The 20588-nt window shown below is 32.0% G+C and overlaps 1 protein-coding gene and 1 long non-coding RNA gene across 2 annotated transcripts; both read right to left on the reverse strand.

Moving 5' to 3' along the window:
• Window positions 1-3469: 3469 nt before the first annotated feature.
• Window positions 3470-15061, reverse strand: LOC139502903 (chitin synthase chs-2-like). Its single transcript, XM_071292570.1, has 8 exons — window positions 14911-15061; window positions 12573-12780; window positions 11397-11597; window positions 10066-10463; window positions 8416-8580; window positions 7549-7760; window positions 6447-6580; window positions 3470-4449 (listed from the first exon to the last, which is right to left on the reverse strand). Exons 1-8 carry the CDS (start codon window positions 15022-15024, stop codon window positions 3611-3613), a joined length of 2271 nt encoding a protein of 756 aa, XP_071148671.1. The 5' UTR covers window positions 15025-15061; the 3' UTR covers window positions 3470-3610.
• A 1304-nt stretch (window positions 15062-16365) lies between these two features.
• LOC139502904 (uncharacterized) lies at window positions 16366-20283 on the reverse strand. Its single transcript, XR_011658970.1, has 4 exons — window positions 19341-20283; window positions 17483-17582; window positions 17005-17135; window positions 16366-16451 (listed from the first exon to the last, which is right to left on the reverse strand). It is a non-coding gene; the product is annotated as an uncharacterized lncRNA (long non-coding RNA).
• Window positions 20284-20588: the final 305 nt, after the last annotated feature.

The raw sequence follows: 20588 nt of genomic DNA on the forward strand, positions 1-20588 counted from the left end.
GAACCAAATTACAAGAAACATTTACCAACCGATGAAAATGATCCTTAATTTGAGGCCATAAATCAGTTGTAAATGGTGCAAAAGACATTATATAGCAACACAGTATTTTCCGTAGAACATTACGAAGAGTTAGAAAGACATATTCATATTGCATTAGACTAAGTGTAAATATAGCGTCAAATTATGGCTGTTATCAGTGAACAAAATACGCTGTGTTGTGTGAAGTTTTTCTGGCAATGCTGTACGACCAAAGGATTAATGGATGGATATTGGTTTAATATTACCCCTCGTAGATTATATTATACTACTCGCAGGCATGTGCAATTTTACTCGCGACAATATTTACAAATATTAATGTAATAACAATATCTAGTGACATAATAATAATAAGCTGACACGATAAAGTAACATCGTGATGATAAATATTTCTACTCAAAAAATGGTTTTCGTTAGTGTCATAAAATTTATATTCTTACAATTAATATAATCAACAATTTTATTAAAAGTTCAGTGACAAAATATAAGTAAAAAGATAGATCGATAGTTTTACAATGTGTGTTGCGTTTTATGAAAAAATGTTGCTCAAATTAAATGATCGAAAAGACAGCTTAATTAATAAAAATTTATTTTAATGAGAAATCAACACAATTTTGAACTCATTTTTGCCATTAGCACGTGTACTAGTTCAGTGACGCATCCAGAACTTTTCATAAAGGGGTGGGGGGGGGGGGGGGGCTCCATCCATGCTTCAGTGATTCCCTATATAATCAACCATTTTTATCCCCGAAATTGGGGAGAGGTCCCCAAGCCCCCCTTCCCCTGGATCCGTCTATGTAGCCATTAACGACACCAGTAAGGTTCAAGTAAGATATTATTAAGTAATTTCTAATTATTCCAATTTATATTTCAGTATTAGATTTTATTCTAATCCTTTTCTTAATATACAAAAACAGAATAGCTATACAGAAACGCAAATCTATATTTAGAATTTAAAGGTCGAGACAACTCAGTTCCAGTAAGGACTGTTTGATTCATTCTCTTGGGCACAGAATAAATTTTATCGTATAAAATCACATGCAAGGTTTTCTAGAAGCAGTGAAATCGTAATAAAATAAAAGATAACGGTTTTTATCACTGATATGCAATTTTGTTTCTCTATTTTTATCATGATACATACAATAATCTCATGCATTAAATGAAACCTCCCAAACAGCACCAACGGTTGTGTAACGTACCAACCGTACCTGATACGTAGCAAATCTGGAAACCTCTATTAAGCGAATTATAAGCGAGTGATGGAACGAATTAAACAAGGTTATAGTATGCTCCGAAACGATATACACCCTGCTTACATGTTTAACTCCACCACATTATGTTAGTATGTGCCTGTCCCTAGACAAGAGCCTGAAATTAAGTAGTTATCGTTTTGTTTTGTGTTACATATTTCCGTTTTTTTTTTGTATATGAAATACGGCCGTCAGTTTTGTTGATTGAATTGTATGAGGTTGTCATGTCTGGGCCGTTTATATGTGACTACACGGTTTGGGCTATGCTCATTGTTGAAGGCCGTGCAGTGAACTATAGTTGATAATTTCTGTGTCATTTTGGTCTAATGTGGAGTGTTGTCTCATTGGCAATCATACCACATCTTCTTTTTTATGCAAGCGCTAACACGGTGATTTCATCCCGTCGAACCAAGATCCATCTTCAAACATACGGACATAAAGCAGTTAAAAGGTAGAACGTATAAAAAACAAGTAAGGAACAATTGCGTATCGAACATGAAGTAAAAGGATCGGTTGAGCACAAACACATATAAATAGGTCATAAAAAGATAATTTTATCTCAACAAATTTAGAACTATTACCATATGTAAGAGTATTAACAACTAAATTTGTAATTGCTAGCAATAACGGATGGCACCCTTCCCCCTATTACCAGGTGAGCGGCAGTCATTTTGACAATTCCAAAGTCAAAGAGAGCATCTACAGATGTCTAGTAACATTTTTGCAAAGTTTCATTAAGTTTGAACATTTTGAAATTTTTGAAATTTTTGCTGTTTCCATGGTTACGGCGGCCATTTTGAAAATTCTAACTTCAAAATCCAACTCTGCCTATGCCAGTTACCATTCCTGTAAAGTTTCATCCAGTTTACTCAAAATTCTTATTTTTGAAACTTTTTTGCATTGTTTCCATGGTAACAAGACCTATTTTGGAAATTCCAACTCCAATGTTGCTCATCATTACTGTGAAGTTTCATGAAGTTTTGAGTATTTTGAGAATTTTGAAAATTTTGGTGTAGTTTCCATGGCAACATAGTAGTTCCAATGATCGCCAAAATCATCCAAGACCTATATATAGTGGGCACCTACATTGTTTTAAAATATGATGATTCTGAGTTGAAGCATATCCAAACAGTTCACCAAAAACCAAAAACTGATTTTTTTCACCATTGTGCCGTTTCCATGGTAACGGCAGCCATATTAAACTATTCCATGCCATAATTAAAAAGGGGGAAGGATATTAAAAATCAAATAAGTAACGAATATGTAACTAATAGGGAATAGGGAATAGGTAATGAATAGGTAACGAATAGGGAATAGGGAATAGGTAACGAATAGGCAAGGAATAGGGAAAAGGGGAATAGGTAACAAATAGGTAACGAATAGGGAATAGGGAATAGTTAACGAATAGGTAACGAATAGGGAATAGGGAATAGGTAACGAATAGGCAACGAATAGGGATAGGGAATAGGTAACGAATAGGTAACGAATAGGGAATAGGGAATAGGTAACGAATAGGTAACGAATAGGGAATAGGGAATAGGTAACGAATAGGGAATAGGGAATAGGTAATCAACTTGACGCCTATATACATGATATAAGTATCTTCTCAAAAATAATAACAGATATGAGGTATAAGTTAATGAGACAGCAAACCAACAGTAGATAACACTTTAATAGGCACTTTTTCTATGTTGTGATCTTATGCTATTGTTTCAGAAAAAGGGAGAAGGTTTAAAACGTTTAATCCTGCTGCGAATGTTTGCACCTGTCCTAAGTCAGGAATCTGATGTACAGTAGTTGCCGTTTGTATATGTAATTTATATGTGTTTCTCGTTTCTCCTTAGTATCTAAGATCTACCTCAACATCTATTTCTTAAAAAAGAAATAGAAAAAAAACCAACATTCACGACTAGTTCTTTGATTTCAAGTAAATAATACGTAATACATGATGAATTTGGTCACTTTTATGTAGGGCTCTTAATTCAACTCAATATTTAAACAGTAACAGACTTTGCAAAGAAATATTGAACCTGAAATTGGCTGAAATATGTACTGATATTCATTTGCATATGGTCGATTTCTATCACACGCATCTCATGTATATTGTTTTCTCATATAGACATTTTTATTTTGTTATTTTATCTTTCAACCAAATTTAAGATATAGGGATCATAATTCAAGAAACATGTAACATCTTTTTTAATTACCGTTACGAATACAATAAGTGTCAAATGTATATATTCAAACATAAAAGCATAGTGTTAACATTAAAATACAATACTTATGGTTAACAATTGAATATATCCCTAACAAAAAGTATAATTCTAAACGTTGCTATCACAACCAAACCTTCCATTCGTATTGTCTAACTTTGATATGTGGTCCTCTGACGATAACGATCCCGTACGACTGACGGGTACAATCTTGTTTTCTCTTAACCTGTGCTTTTTCTTCTTGCCTTTACTTAAATTATGGTCTGTCCTTACTGTTTTCTGTTTATCTATATTATTCAATTTGTTCATCCTGTGTTGCAATGAATCATCCGTTAACGGTTCTTTCACAAAGTCGTTCAGATGAGTGACCTTTCTGACATGCACCTGTGCCTGCACACGTTCCTTCTCTCGTTCTTCAGTGTTCTTGAATATTCTATGTATTCTCACAAACGGTGTGGATGGCGATGGTTGGATTAAAAAATCAGTAAGTTTTGAGTTTCTCTTATCCCTGTGAGTGACATCACTCTTCCAAAGTTCGGTCGTTGCACAGATATGAACAAGAGTTGTCAATCTGTGATACAACATACATACAAATTGAAGCAACAACAACGTGCCAAAAACGGCCATGAAAAGTATTGCAATTGGAACCAGTTGGATTGTACCTCCACTGCAATCAATTTCTTTAGACAAAGTATCACTGGAAGCGTTTACTTGCGTTAAAGCGAACATCACAGATACCAGAATAGCGTTAAGTAGATATACGTAGAAGCATACTCTGTTTCTTAATTCAATTAACTGTAATTTCTTTTTCCTAATCTCCCGAAGGTCAACATATTTGGGTTTTAAATATTTCTTTATATACCTTTTCCAAAACTTTTGTTCTCGTTTTGGAATCTTTAGAACAGAGTGGTCTAGTCTCAATTCCCACTCGTCTCGGCTGGCATGATCAACTGTAAAATTAATGTTTAAAGTAGTAGATATGATATCATGTTTTTCTTAGACATGTTAGAAACTATCAAGAATAGATGGGAAGGTACCAAATGATACTACAGAGCACAGAATAAACATTAAAAACACACAACTTATACAAAATACCAAGTTGATAGGCTTTAAAAACGCAGCACACATTTTTTGACATTGTTTTTATTTTACCAAATAATTATTAGTCACCTTAGAACTATTAATTGTGTTTGACACATTTCTTTATGGTTAGAAAAAAGTCAATACCTGTCTTACCTGATGTCATTGAACATATTGGATTTTTTAAGTTGCATACGGTTGCGAGACATTTTTACGACTACAACGTTTACGTCAACTGCGTATCAAATCGACAAATTCCATGGCAAACACATTCATTAAAAAATGTTTCAAATTTACTGAAATGCCACAGAACGACTGCAGCAAAACATTTACAGCACTAACGTTAAAACCACCTAATTGCTAAAACACTGTAATGCATGGGACAGAGACAAAAATCAGAAAAAGAAAACAAAACTCGAACTCAACAGAATTTTTTACAATAATTTTGCCGGTTATAAGCAGATATTGCATTCGGTATTGAATCATTCATTGATAAAGGGTAAACCAGGGATTTAGTGAAAATCATATGAACTGAATTCTAAAAAATGAGGCCACTAGTTCAACTTTTATACTGAAAACTTTATGTCAGACAATAAAGTAATGGAAAAAATATAGGGTTTGACATTCCTTCTTTTCAAAATTTCAAAATCAAAATAAAAAAGAATACAAGTCACCCAGTGTTACGGTTTTAAAGTCTGTAAGTATACATTGAACGAATATAAATTCAGGATTTTGAACAAAAGACACGCATCCATGGTTCTTTAGCAAGGCATGATATGGCAACAATTTCAAGGATCTAAAATCGCTTTTAAAAAACACTTTTGATGAGTTGACAACGTTTACATAATTCCGAAAACACTTGCAAGGATATACAAACGCTTGCACTGATCTGACAGTCTTTTGAAGGATCTGACAACGCTTTCAAGGACCTGCCAACGCTGTCAATGTTCTTAAAAAGATAACATGAATCTGAAAACATAAACACGAATCTTAAAACACTTTTACGGGTTTGACAACGTTTCAAATGATTTTACAACGTTCCAAATGATTTGAAAAAGCTTTGAAAGATCTGACAAGGTTGATGATCTGACAAGGCTGTCAAGTAACTGTTATATATTTTAAGGATCTGACCACGTCCAGAATCTGACAAAGCTCTCCACGATCTGACAACGCTTTCAAAGATCTGACAACGTTCAGAATATGAAAACGCTTCTGTGGATCTAACAACGCTTCAAAGCATCTGACAAATCATTATAGGAACTGATAACGATGATCTTTAAAACTGTGATCCTTAAAACGTTTAGGATCTGACAACACTTTCAAAAATCTTGCAGTTCTAACCACAGGAGCTTGATGTGTTAGATTAATTATTGGATGCATACATACATCGAATTCATTTTACATACTTTTTATGTATGTATTATGATCGATTTCCTAATTGCCCAAGCGTGGCCTAAATTTCAGTCTGTTTAACTTTAAAAAAAATCTACATAGATTTATAACATTCATCAAATTACATTGTTAAGGGATATCTGTTAAATTGATACTTGGCATTTTTCTTTTTCTCTCTTTTGGGTTTGTACAATTTTAGGTGTTTATATTTTTACAATTGACATGAATATCAATCATGTGTTTATAAAACTTAAAATTTTTCGAAAAACTAAGGATTTGTTTTTTCCAGGCATATAATACCTAAGCCATATTTGGCACAACTTTTTGGAAATTGAGATCCCCAATACTCTTCAACTTTGTACTTGTTTGGCTTTATAAATATTTCGATTTGAACGTCACTGATGAGTCTTATGTAGACGAAACGCGCGTCTGGCGTACTAAATTATAACCCTGGTACTTTTGATAACTACTGTACCTGTTGCTACATCCTTATCTTTGTTTATCCTCTCTTTAGTGTTGATAATTTCTCTTACGTCTTTTACTTCATCATTTTTATTAGAGTCTGGGAAATCGTCTTTTTTGTAATCATTTGTTTCACAAAACATGCAACTAAAAGGATATATAACAAAAAAACATTTATCAATAAATGTCTTTGAAGAAGAACATTTCATCCACAGGTGCACTCTTAATCAATGTTGTGCTCTTGTTTTTTGAAAAACAAAAATATCAAAATATTAAAAGAAATCATAAACACGAATATATGTACAATGTAACAATTTATTTTATATTTTTATTTGGTACATGACCATTACCGAAACACCTTTATATAGTATACACACAACAATTCTACTACAATCATGCAGTTGTGAATTTCTGAAAAAATATGGAAATAAATGCAGAAGAATGTATTCCATAATCGGCAATATTTATCATACACTGAGTTTACCAGCTATTAATTACTCTAAATGTATGCACATATGAAATTGATTTTAAAAACAAAGGATTATGATAAGATATACGGGATTGGTCCTGGACCCGATTGATTTTAACATTTTTTCAGAAAGTAAAACATAGAATAGTATTTGATTTCACATTAACGTCATTCGTTATCAAAGTTTGCTATATTGTAATTTTGCTCAACCATGATGTGTTAATTATTCAGCCACATCCATCATGTTATGTGTCCATAAGGCAGGAACGTGTAGTGCATGCAGTTGTTGACGTCTACAAGTATATATACGTTTGGTATTCGTTCATTGTTTTTATAATAAATTCGGCCTTTAGTTTTCTCTTTTGAACTGTTTCACTTGTTGTTATTCCGTTTCCTGGGATATTTTATTACACGGTATAATGTTTTTTTCACATCCCTATCGATAAGCTTTTGTTGGATAGTTGAATACATGAGAATTAATCAACATCAAGATTTGAATTATTAGAATGAAAACTACGGATTTTGAACTTTGTTTTATTCGAGCAATGATATTTCATAGACGAAATACTCGTCTGGCATACAATATTAAAGGTCTGACATCTGTTTTTTGACAGTTTTAATTTGGAATCAGCTTCATTAATAATACCTAAAACATGTTCTTTGTGAAATAAAATATCCCTTTCCCTCTTTTTCTAGTTCAATTGTTTTGTCTGGTTTCGTGTTGTCAGATGTCTGTTTTGTTTCAATTGCGCCCAGTTGTACTATGTGAAGATTACCAATGGAATACAGAAACATTAACATGGACATAGATGGTATAGCCACAAAATACAACAGCCCAGGTATGATACAGAAAAATTCCTGTAAAAGTAAAGAATAATAATAAAGCATGTAATCATTGTTCTATTGCGGCTCGTTTAATAGTACACGAAACCGAATTAAGTAAATCTATAAACATAAGGAAATGTAGATATGTTTCAAATAAAAAACATATGCAGTTAAGAAAAATAATCATGATAATTTGATTTATTATAATTTGAAATCAATTTTCCCTGACTTCGTGTTATCCCGGGATTCCTGAATTCCAATATCCGACGAATTTCAAATTTTTGATAGACATTGATGCTGACTATGGCTTCAACGAATATTAATAAATCCACAGTTTTATGCTGATATGGAATTTTCTATAGTTCATTTATAGTACATAAGCCAAATACTAAGCGTGACAATGTTAGTAAAGTATGAGGGAAGAACAAATCTTCAAATCTGTTTATGTTTTTTTTTGTCTGATTCTGGTTGAGAAGAACAAATATAAACATGTACTTGCAATCAGGTATGCCATTTCACGTGTCTTCGAATGTTTGTGGAAAACTCATAGTGTCTTGAGATTAAAAATGACAATACAAACCAATACAAACGCTTCGCCTTTTTAGTTTGGAGGTCTGTTAATCGATTTAAAAAGTCTTAAATGATGTTTTGAAATATTTTATTACTTCTTTTACAGTACATTACATACCTTTGGATGAACTAAAGCCGAAACCACAAATACACTTGGCACTAATAGAACACAAATGGTCGTTATAGAACACAGTCCTTCATCTATCGCTTCTTTTACTACACCAATCAGTACAATTATCATCACAATAACGTAAATAGAGGATAAAACAGCGGCCACTTTGAGCTTAATAAAATATGATATGCATAACTATAAGCATAAGTAAACCTTATCAATATAAAAAACGCATGACATTATCTTTTATAAAGAATACACAATAACAATTGTCACATTAATCAAACATTTTTGTATACAAAAAAATCATAATTAAAAATTACCTTTTCCGCTTTTAAACCTACTAGTAAGGATATCAGAAATTCATGTTTCAAACGGCAACTATTTGTCCTCAGACGTTTCACGAACGCATTTGAGAATCGGTTCAAAAAGACTAGGAATATGGTTCATTTGTTGTAATCACATTCTAGATCAACTTTCCTTGGTTATGTGATCATCTCGTAAATTGATTTTGCATGATGTGATAAGCATTACATGGGGATAATGTAGAGTAGCACTAGTGCAGCTGATATGCTTTTTCTAAAAAGCTTCTAGGTTAAGGATTTGAATGCACTCACTAAACATACGACTTTGTTATTCATGTTATATATATCTTTCGTAAAACGTATCATCTGTATATTCTTTTTTTTGTGTCGGTGCAATAAACCGAAAGAAAGTTTCAGGTGGTTGAACGATACCATTTTCCGTAAGATTATCCAACCTCAAATGACTAAGTACAATTATGCAAAATTAGACAAATATTAAGGAGTAATTTGCAAAATGTATCCCGCAAATAACAAATTAACAAATTCTACTTGAAGCTTTTAGAGTACCTTATTACAAATCATATTGCATTATTATTTGTTAAAACAATACTGTTGATCAACCCAATCAATGCTTGAAGTATCAGAACTGTTACACTGTTCGTATTTTCATCCTCAACATAATCATTGATTCGTAAATATCAGTTTAGGCAGCCAAGTTTTCTAGTTTGTATATCTGAATTTTAATTTCTTTTTTTGTATTGGATGCATACCACGTTATTCAAATAAGAAGTCATTAACATCTATGTTTCTGCACACGACAGTTGTGTTGGCAACTATTTGAGTTTTTATGATTTGGTGTTCGATTTAAAATAATTAATGAAATATTTGATTTTGAAACTTTCTATAATACTTGATACAGGGTCTATCATATAGTTTAATGAATAAGCGTCATCAACAAACAGTTTTGATAATTCTCATTCGAATGTGAGGGGGAAAATGATGTCAATCAAAAACACCTTTTAAATATTTAAACATTACTTGTCTGTTAATTTCTCTGCTTAAAGGTTAAATTGTTTGAATATATTAATTTATTACAAATAACTCAGAAGAGGCAATAAAGAAGGGCACCAGTGGTAAAACTTACATTTTTAAAAGATTATTTATTCATTCTTTATTTTATTATTTTTAGAATTCTAAGGTTTACCTTCAATTCCAAAAAGATACTCAACAATTAATAATTAGAATTATGTATTTATGCATAACATTTGGAAATTATTTCTCATAAGAACTTACCAGAAATATTTGAAATTACTGAATTTTCATTATTCACAATACAAACTGATAAACAAACCTGTCTTTGAGATGACGCATACAGAGTCATTAGCAGAAACAATCCGACAGGAAACAAATTTAGGAGAAGGGACACATATGGTGGTATGGCATCAAATCCAACAATTATCGCTCCCACGATCATCATGAATATTATCCCCGGTGTTAATAACATGGATATAAACAAAAACACCAGGTAAACAATATACAGAAATGAAATATTCTTGTTTATCTTGGTGACCTTTTTCCAGTCAAGTATGATATCGAGTATATAAGCCATTGTAAAAGGTATCCATCTGCGACGTTGGTTGTAAAATTCATAAAACCCTTCCGGTGCAAAGGTGTATGCGTCTGATTCTGCGCAGTACTCTACTTTCCATCCTTGTTTTATCAGTAACGTACATAACAATCGGTCTCCACCTAAAATCATTGGAACAATTTATTTACTTAGTAGATTATGTCTACCGCCAATTGTTCCATCAAGGTGATACCTAACACTACAAGGGGCTAATACGTTGTGTTGCAAAGGAAATATTAAGCTTCTTAATGATCAAAATTGGTGTCAAACTGCTATATAACCAGTGTAATTTTTCTGACAGAACGGTTGCTTCAAAAATGTTTATATTTTTATATTTTGTTAAAGGCTCAAAGTTAATTCATAGTCAAAATTTTATGAAAATTAAACGAGCCAAATTAATTTTAGTGAAAGTGTTGTGTACCACCTTAAATGCAACGCAGAAACCACTGAGAGCCAAAACAATAATTCTGTTTAAGCTGATTATGTATTGCTTAACCTGAAGTTTTCTGTGAAAGTTTGCTGATTGGTTGTTTTCTTTTCTCTATGGCTGATATTATGCTGTTGTACGATTTTCATCGGTGAAAGAATTTTGATTCTCCTGATAAACATAATTTAATATATAATTTGTTGTAATAAATATTTCAACACACATAGTGCAGTGCTGTCGAATCTTTGAATGTAACTAATTGCACTAAAATAAAGATTGCAAATCAAATATATATATATATATCAATTCAATTAGACCTTTAGTTTGTCTGTATAAGTATAACTCGCATTATTGTGCAGTCACCATAGAGTTTGGAATACAAAATTTATTTTATGGGACATTAAATATTATAAGAAACAGTTATTCGCATAAGATACAAAACGCCTATTTTTTTCAACGCATTCAGATTTAGGAAAATTTAAAGAAAAATACGTATCTTGTCCTAACAGTATGACATACACACTAGAAGTTTTCACATTGTGTTACATAACTCTCAGAAGGAAAAGTTTCGCATTTTCGTCTCATTACATTGAAATTAAAAATCTGCAATTTTAAATTGGCGTATTACTTTGATCATATTGAACAAAACGTGGATCTTCATTTGCAATTGTAGTGTACTTTTGTAAAACCTCTGGCTGCATTAGAGCGGAGCCTCTGAACAAACTAAAGCATCCTGTACTGTATAATACGCCACCAATTACATGTTCGGCTGCTTTTTGGAACCAGTGACTGATAGCATATTCAAACTTCTGATACCATATTATTGGTCCTAGAATAAATTCAAAATCCTGTAAACAATAATGCGAACTTGTTTTATCAAATGATGTTCAGACAATGCGAAGGATACGATGGTACGTTCACTTGTTCTAGATCTGGAAAGTACTTCAATAAATAAAAGAACTGCATCAAATTAAAATAAATGAAATACAATATAGTGAAATACATTTATGTCCTTAACTTCCTTTTGAACCGACTTAAGTTCTCGCGTTTATGTCAACTCAAAATCAAACTACTTTCGACACTGTTTTCCTTTGAAACATTATTGACAAATATATACAAAATGAAGAGAGTCTGATGATATATGTTCAGCGAAAACTATTACATATATGTATAGATTATAACATACCCTTGTCAATTTTGGCCCTGGTATCATCCCGAGACCAACCTATTGGCCTCGAGGCTTTAGCCAGTGACGATATTGGTCGAAGGATGATACCAGGGCTAATATTGAGACATGTTATAATCTTTTTATCACATATATAACTTCTGCAGAAAAGAAAGAGAGAAAATCAATTATAACAATTTAATTACACATAACAGGTAAAATCTTAAATATTTTATCACAAACGTGTCGTTAAGGATGCAAGAACGTCAAGCCATTTAGAATCAGGGCACCATAACAAATAACCTCTTGCTTGTCCGGCCAATTTTGAGGTTATTACACATGCAAAACTCGACGTACTCGTAACAAATATGTGATAAATATATATCTATGTATATACATGAGTATATATAATGTAAGGGAGTGAAAAATTTAGGTATATGCCATGGAGCAATGGTTGAATGTAATTTAAGATAAGTTCTTTTTTGAAGCCACTTTGCAGCAACATGAGGACAAATTTGATGACAACATTTTTGCTACACCCAAATGAGGTGTTGAACGTGCATTGCTCTTTATAATTATGGTATGAAAAAAAAATACATATACAGTATCAGCTGTCTTTTTTTGCGTTGAATATAAAACCTGAACCAATTGGATGAATCCTTCCACAGGCTGCTCCAACAATCTTTGATTTATTCATTCGTCTTATTAATCTAACTACAGCTTCCGGTTCAAAGTCAACGTCACCATCGAGGGCTAATAGGAATGTATTGTCCAAGGCTGCTTGCTCCCCTAACTCACCATATTTTTTTTGTATACGCCATTGTGAAATATAATACATATACATAACCTGTGGAATTATATAAAACACGTGGAAGACACAAAGTTTTTAAGTACTATAATAATGAATAATATCTAGTGTCAAGTTATTCAGCAAACTTTATCCTGCAATTATGTTTATGAAAGCTATCCTGACATTCATCATCCAACATTTGCGTTTGGAAAACATCCTTTTTGCAACTTATTTAATGTTGTCAAAACTATGTTTTTTTTTTAATTTTTGTTCAAAAGAAAGACTTTTCAGTGAAATCGAAGATTTGTATATCCATTTAAAACATTTCTCACTTTAGTTTACAGATTTCTACATGGTGCTTATATTTCCTGTCTTTTAAATCGCATTTGCAATAAAATGTAAACAAAGTATTACATGTGCCTATTAATTGTATGATGTGATTCAAAATGTAAAATTTTGATGTAAGTATATTTTTTCATTGAACACCGACAAAACAACTTCTGTTTAAAACATCGTAATGTAATTCACATGTGCGATTGTGTATCTCAAATTAACGGTCTTGTACCAAGTCACTTTAAAAGTAAACTTGTGTTGATCAACATATTGCACAATATACAGTATGTAAAGTATTTTAACGACTATATTTCTTACATTTGATATTCATTTTCTCATGAAGTACCGACTATTTTACCACAACGGAACTCAATTTTGCAGTTTCTTTCTAATATTTTTGACTGACAACTTCTATTCATCGCAACATGAAATAACGAAAATGCATTTCTTTTTTCCCCATCTACTTGGTTTTGTTACCCACACTTACGACTTAAATATATAAAATTAATTCTTACCGTACGGTGACCTATAATTGTTAATGTTTGTGTCATTTTGGTCTTTTGTGGATAGTTATTTGTCTCATTGGCAATCATACCACATCTTCTTTTTTATATCTTAACTTATCTTTCTGTCTTAAAAAATCTTAACATTTCTGTTCACATTAAAACTCATGTTTTTGACATTTTGAAAATTTGTAAACAAAATCACAATTTATATTTAGTAGAAAAAAACCCTGTCAACTTTAAAATACATACTTGGATAGTAATTAATATTTAAGATGCATAAAAAGCTGTTTTATCTATTATAAAGTATGATAAAAATCAATTCAAATTCAATTTCAAATTCAATTTTTTTTTATCCCTAATCAAAGGGTCCATAAACCGCATATAAACAACACAAATCACAAAGTTCATACAATATTTGGGTTCCGCAAAAAAATGCTTATTAACAAAAGTTTTCATCCAAAAATAGCAATAAAGTCAAATTTTATAAAATGCGCATGAAAGGTACTCAATCGTTTTTAAAACTTAGTTTTACTGTGCGTATCGCTGTAGGTTTGTCCTCTACATTGGCTCGAGGTCTAAAGAGAGGGTTGAGATCTCACAAAACATGTTTAACCCGTTGCATTTTTGTGTCCGTACCAAGTCAGAAGCTTTTGGTATATTCAAGATACATGGTATCATTTTGTGGTTTTTGATATACTGTGGATTCATTTTTTTTCTTGGGTACCAATTTTCGTGGTTTGAGGAAAACTTACATATTCGTGGATATTTAATTTCGTGGTTTTTACAAAGTTTACACTCATTCCTTTAGAAAATTTGTTATTCGTTGAACATTTGAATTCGTGGTTCCCCTGTACCCACGAAATCCACGAAAATTGGTATCCAACGAATATTAATGATACCACAGTAATTGTATTTTGTAATATATTCTATCCCTTCCTTTAGAAATGAAATATTCGTCTTATAAAACTGTGTCCTACTCATTTTCGGAAGGAAATTAGTATTTACAGCCAGACCAGAGCAACATAATTTGACATATATTTATGATAGTTAAGTAAAATCCATTATAGGGACACAGAATCGCAGGCATCAAATTTGAACCTTCCTCTATCATGAAGTCATTTGAAACGAAAGGTCGACGATCGGAATCCAAAATATATTATAACTCTAATTCTTATAGGTCCTGATTCGATATTTTTTTATGTAAATTTTGTAACACAAATTCTTAAGAATCAATCAAATCATGACAGCAGATGATTAACTTTCGGAAGGATAAAAAGGCTTATTATGTGCACCATATAGCTATATACAATAAAAGTATGAAGAATGTTTTGTCTGATTTCTCCCATACCTGACTCCATCTTTTCCCTTGACGAACTTTCGTCTTGTCCTTCAAGTGAGCGACCATTTTGTTTTCTCCTGGAAGAATCCACTCTATTATTGCTCCATAAGGTGTTCTGAACATTATGCCACTATCTACCTCTATGTCCGTACCATAAACCAAGCTTTAAACAAAAAATGAAAATAGCCAATGAGGAGAATTTCATGTCTTAGAGATGAGTTCATGCTTGGTTACCAGTATTTCGGGCTTATATCAAATCTTGCTTGATTTAGAAGAAAGAAATATGTTGAAAGAATAAAGCTTTTTTTCTAAAATATTTTTTGTAATTTTTAATATTTTCTTTAGGTTTTAATGTATCCAGTCTTTATTAGCTCTGTAGACCTAAACAGAGTACATGCTACACATTAAGAATTGGGGAAGTATGTTTTGATTTATGTTCAGTTATATGTAATTATATGACATTTATTTTCCATCATCATACAAACTAGATCTTCCCGCCTTATTGATGCATTCAATAAATGTCTTTACATAACAATTAACCCTTGGATACTTTTCTCCCTGTTCCAAAGGATCAAACGCGTCATCAAAGAACACTTGAACTGTTAATAAAAGATTAATACATATAATGTACATAAATGTACTATTGTCTAATGTGAGGTATCATAAACCATGGTCACACTCAATATAACCCCTGTACAAATCAATGTAAGCTGTTGATAATGTGTTCATGAACTATTGTGAACTATTAAATATATGTTTGTCTTTTTTTGCCATACCGATATCAGATTATATTCGACCTATGAGTTTGAATGTCGCTTTGATATCTGTCGCCCTCTTTTAACAACTGTCATATTAGGGAGTAATATTGCAGGTTATGAAAGCATTTTCATTAAAAAATGTATTTGAAAATTCAGGAATATTGCAGTTTTATTTTCAAAATGCTCCGTTAATTGATAACGTTAAAGATTATCAGTTGTTATGGGCTCCTATCATTTTTAAGTTGCCATGGAATTTTAGTATATTGTTTTACTAATTTACAATGGGGGTAAAACAAATATATTTTTTCGGACGTAATGTGTATTCCAAAAAAGTATAAAATATGATTATATTGCTGACTAACAATAACTATAATCACACCATTTTACTTTTTGGTTGTAATTATGTAACCATGATATGTCATAAAATTCATCGACATGGTTTTTCCTCACTTTTAAATCTGTTTTTAAAGGTATAATAATATGTTTTTCGTTCAAAACAAAATCTCAAAGAGGCAAAGTGTTAGCAAATGCGTCTTGATGTCATGTCATTTAATTTCGTAACCGCTTTTCGTTTTTTCATGGACCTATTGACTTTATTTTTGAGTTAGTTTCTTTATGTAAAAAAAATTCTGCACACGTTGTTATTCATATGGGAATGTTTGCGTAGATGTGTTAATTAAATCACCCGTTATTACAAGCAATATACCTTCCAGATCATAAGTGTCTTCTAATTTGTCAACATCAAGAAACATATCCGCCACATAGCTATTTATGAATTGGTGTATGTCAAGCCTACAAAATGATCGACACAGTATGATTGATTCGTGTGTGCCATGCAGCACGCCGCATCACCGATTAGGGGTTAATCAGGGTATGGAACAGAATAGATGGACATGATGAAATGAACGTTTGAAGACTTAAAAATAAGGATCTCATTTAATGATTTATTTTCTTAAAAAAATGCAAATATAATTTATTCTTGCCAACGAAACAAATACCCACAAGAGTCAAAAATGCTATATAAATCATCAGCTAATCTGTTTCATTGCTTATATTAACTTACAATTTTCTACATTTGAAAATGTCTGTAAAAAGTCAGGAATATGACAGCTCTTATCCATTCGTTTTTGATGTGTTTTGTTACTTGATTTTGCCATATGATTATGGACCTTCCGGATTGATTTTCCTCTAAGTTCAGTATTTTTGTGATTTTACTTTTTTTTTACCTACAATGTATGTCAACACGTTATAACGTTAGTACACCATGCGAGATATAACCACGTTACCAAAGGTCTGTCCATACCGATTAGATGAAATTGTAAGAGCCAAATAAAATTTTATTTACCGCAAAATTGACTTCAGAAGATGTGTCATTTCATTGGCTGTCTCGTGCCACATCGTTGCACAAGCATACAGCATCCTTCGTTTATGTTGCCCTTTGTCGTCTACCGCTGTTCCGGTTTTGGTGTCAACATTCTAAGTTTTAGAAAAAAGAACAAAATGAATATCTTTCTATAAAAAAAACTATTGAAAAATGAATTGGTAGAGTAGTTATATTTATTTTGAACGGATAACTAATCGAATAGTGTAAACAATAGTGTTAAAAGGTGATCTTTACTAAGACACAGTATTTAGATAAACATTCAGTGAAAGAAGCAACTTTTCAAATAAATAACTTGTTGAAGCTAAAGTGTTCCAAGTGAAAAGCTTGTTTAGGAAATAGTGTTCTAAATGCATACCTCGTAAAATATAGTTTTAAAATCAATATCTTGTTTGGGGAATTGTTTTCCAAATGAATATCATGTCAAGAACGAAATGAATACCTCGGATAAGATAACACTGTATTCCTTGTCATTTCTCCTTCTATTCAGTAACAATGAGAGGTCAATAAATAGTCCGCAGTAGAAATTAGACACAAACATCCTGTAAGAACAGAAGACAGTATTTATTTGACCATGCATTAAAGTATTTGGAAATAAATATGAAACACCGACCCCCCCCCCCAAAAAAAAAAAAAATTAAATTAAAAAATATAGTAATGCAATGTTAGTCTCTGTTTGGGAGATATATGATATTTTTATACCTCCTTTACATTTCTAGGAATATGATTGGTTAAAGGTTATCGCATTGAGACCATGTTCATTCCAAATTAGTTTAGAAGGAAGGCGATGCTTATTTAATACACGGTTAGTAGTGGTATTACGTCCCTTTGTAATAAAACACGGTGTTGAGGTAACATCTTTGAAGTCAGACAATGCAATCATGATGATGAACGATTGAAATATATTAATGAAACACATTTAAAGCTAATAAGTTGTTATATTGTTGGCATTTGATTTTGTATAGACCAATAGAAGTAAGTGATTAATACTAACGGCATTGAAGTGGCCACTAATCTTCATACTTCATGTTCAGATAGTTGCATTGGTAAGATAAATTCGTTACATAGTGTGCTAGTGACCACTCACCCCATATGGAATTTACTGATCTCATATATATATTGTATTATGTCACTAACACACTATGTGACAAATGCCATACATTGACTGTCTTTTAATGATGTATTTGTGTGGTTTTATTGACTTTGAAAAAAACCTAAAACCACTAAGGCTAACGAAGTAAATATAATGTTTGCAAAAATCAATTAAACCACATGTTTACCGAAAAAAACATACAGTAATTGTTTTATTACATATTTCGAAGGAAACGTATGTAATTTGATAAATTAACAAAATCCAATTGTACATTTTTTTACCAACATTATACGCGTAAACATGGTAAAAGCACGCGAAGTTTTGCGCGATTAATATACCTTTTCTGCAGGTGAATATGCTTATTTACTAAAAGTCCCATTCATACAGAAACCCCATAAAGTTTAAGCTATATGTAATAATCATAGATATCTTATTTTGGCAACAAACTAGTTCACATAGTAATTTGACATTTGAATTCTTTGAAAGATCCGAAGTGACGGGTTGGATTTTTACAAAACGCTTTGTATAAGTGTTTACTCTTAGAAGTTCGTGGCATATCAAATGTTTAAATATATATCAAAGAACCCAATGTTTTGACATATAGTCCATATCAACTTTCCGTTCTAGGATTTAATTTCTACGAAACTTCACAGTGCAAGTGGTATAGCTTTAACCGTAAACGTTAAGGGAGTTCCTTTGGAATATCCAATTACTATGTTTACAAAAGTGCAACTATCCTAGTGTTGTACATCGGTTTTATTCTCTCAAGATTAATTTAAACAAAACTATATCGTTTATGAATTCTTCGTTGATAAATGTAGAGTTATCAAGCCAATAATGATTCGATTCGATCATTCAATGATGACCGTATATGAATCTGGCCATGTTTCAGGTCGGGATTTATCTCGTATACAGCGCATATACTAAAACACTTGTAAATACTTGACCTTTAGTGAGTTGAAGCTTTCATCATTGTCAACTAAGCGTTCCCGAAATTACATAAGCAATTAATGATATATCTATTAATAGAATATTCTCAAACCTCAATTCATAGGATGTTGATTAAATAGTGTTATCGATTAAACTATTGAATCGCACAAAACTCTTCCGTATAGAAATAAAGTTAAAACATGGAAATCAAATAGTTCCAACATAAACGTTTGATAATATGCGCATGTCACAAATGTCAAAACCAACAATTATTTACCTTGCTGTTTCGCCATATTTCAAACCATTGACTTTCCATATATGTCTGGTAATCAAAAGTATAGAAAAAATTAGTACAAAGAATGCAACAAATAATTCAGTGCAGTTTCCAACCAACTGATCAAATCCTTTTACACACCAAGTCGAAAATAACAAATCACAGGAACTAAACTTCAAAATGTCCGGCTGATGCATCATGCTAACTAACGTTAACGTCGTGGCTATTGGTACAATAGTCAGTGGAATACTGAAGCCAGCACGCTGACAATTGATCTCGCAAACAGTTTTTGATGCTTTGTAACAAATATATTCACAACATATGCTTATCACAGCTACTATGAACGGAGTACGATTCTCGCAGATTGAATTGTTTCCAAATGTGTGATCTCCAAATGCAGTGGTTAATGTAGAATTCCCGGAGCTGAAGAGTGACGTGAAAGAAGACATCGAGTCGTGTCCTTGGCTTGTAAATATAACCATCACTGCAATGAAAGTAACGATTATTTTCCAAACACTAACCAAACACGCAACTTCAGTTCTTTCCTTATGTTTGTGAAGTAACATAAGTAATTTTGAACTGTTTCCATCAAAAGTAACATAGTTCTCCCAATATTTAGTGGACGTAAATATTGCTGAAATAATGAACATCCCAAGCAACCAACTGATTTTTATGTATAAACATATTATAATTATTCCTGCGATTTGAAGTATAAATCCAAAAAATGGTAAAACAAACGATATTCTTGAAGTATAAATGGATGCAGATGATTTGGATTTATCTTTAGTGCCGTCTTTTTTACGCTCATTCGCCAATTTATCTATAAAATCAAACATTGATGGTAATACTGCAACAGCCAAATAAACGACGGAAGCAGAAGCTGGATCAAATGCAGGCAGTACTAGAAATGCGAGTATTGATATTCCAATCGAATGAATCGTTTCAATCAAAAGTACCTAAAATAAAACAAATATGGTCTTTTCAAGTATAAAAAAAACTCAACAATAAGAAACATCCTGAAACCATTCATGCGAAGTGTACTTACATGTAATTGCACGCCCTTAGCTGTATACGGGATAAATAACGTGCGACGTTAGTTACGCAAGTTATTTCCCTTACTCCAAGAAAGGACACACGACAGAGAAACTACTATGTGCGGTCTATCATGAATCAAACAAGCACACCTGTGCTGCCTTAAAACCTAATCATGAATAATTATCTGAATAAGTCCAGTTAGAAATCAAAGCATTC

The sequence above is a fragment of the Mytilus edulis genome, chromosome 14 (genome assembly GCF_963676685.1).
Source record: "Mytilus edulis chromosome 14, xbMytEdul2.2, whole genome shotgun sequence".
NCBI lineage: Eukaryota > Metazoa > Mollusca > Bivalvia > Mytilida > Mytilidae > Mytilus > Mytilus edulis.